We start from the raw sequence: 6,206 nt of genomic DNA on the forward strand, positions 1-6,206 counted from the left end.
AGAAGGGCCTGTATCAAATTCCGGCCGTGTTGAGCAGGAATTCCTGCATTATCTGTTGAGTGGATAACCTGAGAGACACAAGTTGCCAGTCATTGTGGTTACACACGTGATTTAAATGCAGTTTACACGTGTGATTTAGAGTCTCCTCCCAGGGAATTTACAGTTCACTGGGAAGACCACACACACATACACACACACACACACACGCTCACACACACACACACACCTATAATTTACCTAAAACACTTGTGCTTAAGGTAAATTAGCCAACCTAACAATTTGGTGAAGACAGATTTATTCATACATCAGTATTTCTAGTCACTGTTTTTCATGATTTATTTTACCTTTTAGGTAAAATTTGCATACAATGGACTGCACGAATCCTAAGTGTACTATTTGGTGAATGTCGATAAATAGACACATGCATGTAACCCCACACCTATCAATTATACCATTATACCAGAAAGTTCCCACATGCCATTGCAGTAAGCTCCCCACTACCATTAGGCACCCACTGTTTTACAATTTTTCCCCAGATATTAGTTATGATCTCGAACATCGAACAAAAGATAGTAAATTATAATATAGTATAATTTCTTTTTTGTCTGGCACCTTTAGCTTGGCATATGTCTGTGAGAGAATCGCTAATGCTGAGGCATGAATCACTAGGGCATTCAGAGCTGTTCTAATAAGAACCAATGTTTAATTCTGTTACCACCAGTTTCATGGTCGGGTGACCAACTGTCTCTGTTCACTAGGGACTGAGGGGCTTCTGAGAACTCAGGACTCCAGTGTTAAAATTAGGCAAGTCCCAGGCAAACAAAACCAAGTTAGTCACCTTTTAATGATATCTTTAAATGTCTTAATTAGGACATTTAAAGACCAAGCCCCTTGCAATATCTTTATCGCAACAACTTACTTAGCAAACATTTGATATACATGTTGTAATTTTATAGGTTTGTGTTTGCAGAGCCAGAGGACATGAGACATTTAAACAGTTATATTGTGAGGCAACATGGAATCCCGAGGGGGAAGATTTTCACTTGATTTGCTATGAGATGCTGAGGGGAAAAAAAAGAAAAAAAATTTTTAAAGAGTTTTTGATTACTAGGGGAGTTTGCTATATAAATTCAGAGAGATTAACAAAATCCTTTTTAACAGCTGCAAAGGCAGAGTACAACATTCTCATTATAGAGAAGTGTGTATAGAATCATAGCCCCTCGACCAGTTGTCTGCAAAGTTGGCTGCATATTGGAATCAGGTGAGGAGTGATAGAAAGTACTGATGCCTGGGTCTTGCCCAGAAATATTCTGATTTAACTGTTCCAGTGTCTGGCCTGGACGTCAGAAACCCCTCAGGTAATCTTAATGTGCAGCCAACTTTGAGACCCACCCTCTTAAATTATCTGTATTACATATATTTGTATGATATTGGGGACAGAAGTAACTAAAATATTAAATTATAATTGGTAACATCAAAATGATCCTGAATTTGAAACACTGAACTTTGAGCAATTTCAGACTGAAACATTGATAATTCTCTTGACTCTTTTAGATCATTCATATATATATATATATATATATATATATTATATATATAATACATATATATAATATATATATATATATGTATACACATATAATATCTACCTGGATGAGAATGGAACAATGGGGCATGAACCACAATGGGAAATTACTACAGACAGCACACTGGATGTTTTTAAAAATGGAATTCAAAACCAGGAGCGACATCACTCTATGTACTTCTTGCTAAAAATTTTACGCATAATCTGGTGAAGTGTAATTGAGAATTAACATCAGGATCATACACACAAATTATGTATTGTTTACCTAAAATTGTCCCTCTTTATTACATAGAGTAGACAGAGTGTAATATTTTTCTTTTGTGTCCTTTTTTTTAAAACTACTGGTTTGTCAGAAAAGTCATGACGCATGTTTGCAACAGATGGCACTAGTTCATTTTTGGAAGTACTAGAGTCATTCGCATCTATGTTATTCCTATGTCATTTGACAGCTGACAGTTCTAGCTTCATTCTTAACAAAAATTGAGCAATTTGGTTGAGTTTTGGAGATTTTACAACAAGTTGAAGATGGAAGACCAAACTGTGCATTTTTGCCATATTTTACTGTTTTGCTTCCATAAAGGGAAGAACGTGTGTCAAGCTTGTGAAAATTTGCATAAAGTTTATGGTGACAATGCTCTACAAGAATGTCAGTGCAAACGTCAGTTCACGAAATTCTGTGCTGGTGATTTTGATCTCAACAACGCTCCTGGGTCAGGGAGGCCCACCGAGGATGATGACGACAGAATAAAGGCATTGATCGAGTCAAATCCATGTTACATGACATGAGAGATTGCAGACACATTGAACATCCATCATTCAAGCATTCACGACCACCTGAAGAAGCTGGGATACGTAAGCAAGCTTGATATTTGGGTTCCGCATGAACGCAAAGAAGTTCATTTGATGGTGCATATAGACACCTGCAGTATGCTCATTAAATGTGAGGAAAACGATTTTTTTTAAGCGACTGATAACTGGTGATGAGAAGTGAATTGTTTACAGCAATGTGGTGAACAAACGGTCTTGGTCCCGACGTGATGATTCGCCTCAAACGACATAGAAAGCAGACATTCATCAAAGGAATGTTATGCTCTCAGTATGGTGAGATTTTAAAGGTGTTATGTTTTTCAAGCTTCTACCAAGGAACCAAACAATCAATTCAAATGTGTAGTGTCAGCAATTGGACAGTTTGAACGAATCCATCATCCAGAAACGTTTAGAGCTTATTAATTGTAAAGGAGTTGTGTTCCATCGTGACAACGCGAGACCACACACAAGTTTGATCACCCGTCAAAAATTATTGGAGCTTGGATGGAATGTGTTGCTACACCCACCATACTCGCCTGACCTTGTGCCGTCAGACTTCCACTTGTTTCTCTCTCTTCAAAACTCCTTGCGTGGTATAACGTTCAATTCAGATGAGGCTGTAAATCAGCACCTTGTTCAGTTTTTTGCAAATAAGGACAGGTCGTTCTATGAACGAGGAATTATGAAGCTCACTGAAAGATGGCAAAAGGTTATTGAACAAAATGGGCAATGTATCACTAATTGATCTTTGTTCTTTATATAAATAAATGACCTTTGAAACACATGGACAAAATACATCATGGCTTTTCCAACAACCCAATAATTGCTTTATGGTCTTTTAAGAATTCCATAATAAAAAAGCTTAGTTAGGTAAGCATCAAGGAAATTAGAATGAAGTGGACCCCATAGATATTTGCAGTCACCATTGAGGAACTTGTGTCTCCCAGGGAAATGGGACACAGCATATTAGTACATACCTTAAAGAATGGCATGCAAAAAAAGGCTTTTCTTATCAGGTTTGACATACAATACCTTAGTACTGATCATTATTTTTTATAAATACTTGGCATGCATTTTGTCTGTAGCTATGTACTACCACTAAGTGAATGACAGTGACGTGGTGATAATATGATCTAAATAGAGACACCTATAATAGGTATGGCTAAATGTTAGGGGTAAACATTAAATGATATTACTGGTCTTGCTATTAAGTATTATATGTAATTAGAGCAATATTTAAAATAATATAAATGCCCACATACCATTGATTGAATTTTTCTTTGTTCTTTATCTTCAACCAGGGCTTGATTTAATCTTTTTTTTATATTAAATAAAGCAAGCATTTTAGTTCACCTTGATTTTTTTAAAAAAACTCTTCCTTATCATGAAAAATACACATAGTAGCCCCCCCCCTTTCCTATGGGGGATATGATCCCAGACTCCCAAAGGATGCCTGAAACTGCAGATAGTAATGAACCCTAAATATACTACATTTTTTCCTATAGATACATACCTATGATAAAGTTTAATTTATAGATTAGGCACACTAAGAGATAAACAAACATAACTAATAATAAAATAGAACAATTATAAGAATACACTGTAATAAAGGTATGTGAATGTGGTCTCTCAGCAAACTAGGAAAAATTTCTTTTTCCTTCATTACAATTTCACAGATAGAAGACCCATTTTTATTGTAGATCTTAGCAACCTCAGCATATGATTTTTTTATCTTTTTTTATTAAATCAAGAACTTTCACTTTTTCACTTAAAGGAAGCACTTCACAGCTTCTCTCTGTCATATCTGAATTGCCAGCATCACTACCCTTACATTTTGAGGTCATTGTTAAATACAATAAGGGTGAGTTGAGCACAAGCACTGTGATACTGTGACAGTTGATCTGATAACCGAGAGGGCTTCTAAGTGACTGACAGGTGGGGAGTATATACAGTGTGATACACTGGACAAGGGGATGATTCACAACCCAGGTGGGACAGGGCAGGGTGGCACAAAGTTTCATCATGCTACTCAGAATAGCGTGCAGTTTAAAACTTATGAACTATTTATTTCTGGAATCTTCCATTTACTATTTTCACACCATTGTTGATTGTGAGTAGCTGGAACTATGGAAAGTGAAACCATGGATTTGGGGGATGGGACTACTTAATACAGAAAAGTATATAAAATTGCATGAATAATATAATAAATAAATATGAAACAAACATCTATATACCCAATGCCCAAGTAAAAAAATAGAGCATTGCTATCCCCAAGAGGGCCCCATGATGTATCTTCTCTTAACCATATCTCCCTCCTTCCATCCTACAGATAACTACTAATCTGATTTTTAAAGTAACCTTTTCATTGATTTTCTTTATAGTTTTACCACCTAGGTATGCATCCTAAACAATATGGTTTAGTCTTACATGTTTTGAATTTTATGTAAATGAGTCTTACTATTTATACTATGTGTGTTATTCTCTCACCAATATTATATACGAGTGGTGGCAGGCAGCCTCTAAGATGGCCCAATGATTTCTACCCCTCAGGATTCATGGTCTTACAGAAACACCCCCCACCCCCACCCCCATGAGTAACTTGCTTCTAATCAACAGCATATGGCAACCTCAAGTGATTAAGTTACAAAAGAGTTACAAAAGATTGTGACTTCCATCTTGCGGGACAACTTTCTCTCCCTGGCTTCGATGAAGAAAGCCATTGTGTGGGAGAGATTTGTGTGACAAAGCAATGAGCACAGACTCCATTCAACCACCAGCAAGAAACGGAGGCTCTCACTCCAATGGCCCTCGAGGAACTGAATCCTGTCAACAACCATGTAAGTGAGCTTGGAAGTGGATTCTTCCCCAGTCAAGATGTTAGATGAGATGCCAGCGCCAGCTAACACCTTGATTGCAGCATTGTAAAAGGATGAAATAGAGAGCTTAATGCACAATATAGAATGATTTGATGAGCAGATGTCTCCTACAGGCATCTGGGTTTTAATCCCACTGAGGAGCTCTGGAGACTGAGGACCACAACATGCCCCCACTAGAGAGGAAAGAAGATGGAAAGCTTATCACTCCCATCCATTGGCTGAGCACTGCTCCTACCAATGTTAACTCCTCCAGCCTTCCCAGAGCTGGCTCCTCCACCAGGAGAAAGACCAGGGCGAAGTTTCAGGTGTTTGCTGTAAGAAACCATCTTTCAATAGTAAAATCAGGAGGCTAAGGAAATGCAAGTGGACATCAAGGAATCACCTGCTATATAGTCTGATCTCTGCAGAGAACAAAGAAAATTTGAGCTAAGGATGACAAGTCAAGAATGAAAAATAATGAGACACAATGCTCTAGTATTTGTATGCCTGGAAAATTAAGATTTATTTAAGATCTGGGGACATCCCCAAATAAGAAAACCTGGCAGGGAACAAGTATATCAATTGGAGACACGTTGGGTGACAGATTTCAGAGAAAATTCACACTGTGTGTTCATTTGGGAGATTGATAGTATTAACATGGTGGAGAGGGGGATAGTATATTTGGAGGCCAAAGTCAGTTTAAGAATCAGTTGGAAGTGAGATTTTACAACAATTGGCCTCTTATGACTCCGTTCCCTTGGACTATATCAAGAGGATGGATTGATGAAAACGAGGTGGGCGGAGCTCAGGGCGATCAGCAGCAAGAACCACTAGAGCAGACTGGGCGGCAGCAGTTGGTCTGGCAGCAGCTGGGGCGGCAGCAGCTAGAGAAGCAACAGGTGGGCCTGCAGCAGCTGGAGCCGCAACAGGAGGGGCGGCAGCAACTAGAAATGCAGCAG

At 38.2% G+C, this 6,206-nt stretch overlaps 1 protein-coding gene across 1 annotated transcript in view; it reads right to left on the bottom strand.

Moving 5' to 3' along the window:
* Nucleotides 1-6,061: 6,061 nt before the first annotated feature.
* The window catches only part of LOC109380717 (keratin-associated protein 4-3-like), a 7,664-nt gene continuing 7,519 nt past the window's right edge, over nucleotides 6,062-6,206 (bottom strand). Inside the window, exon 2 of the mRNA XM_019638573.1 lies at nucleotides 6,062-6,206. This exon is cut by the window's right edge and continues 23 nt beyond it. Coding sequence (XP_019494118.1) covers nucleotides 6,062-6,206 — 145 coding nt within the window.

This window comes from Hipposideros armiger, unplaced genomic scaffold (genome assembly GCF_001890085.2).
Source record: "Hipposideros armiger isolate ML-2016 unplaced genomic scaffold, ASM189008v1 scaffold_40, whole genome shotgun sequence".
Classification (NCBI taxonomy): domain Eukaryota; kingdom Metazoa; phylum Chordata; class Mammalia; order Chiroptera; family Hipposideridae; genus Hipposideros; species Hipposideros armiger.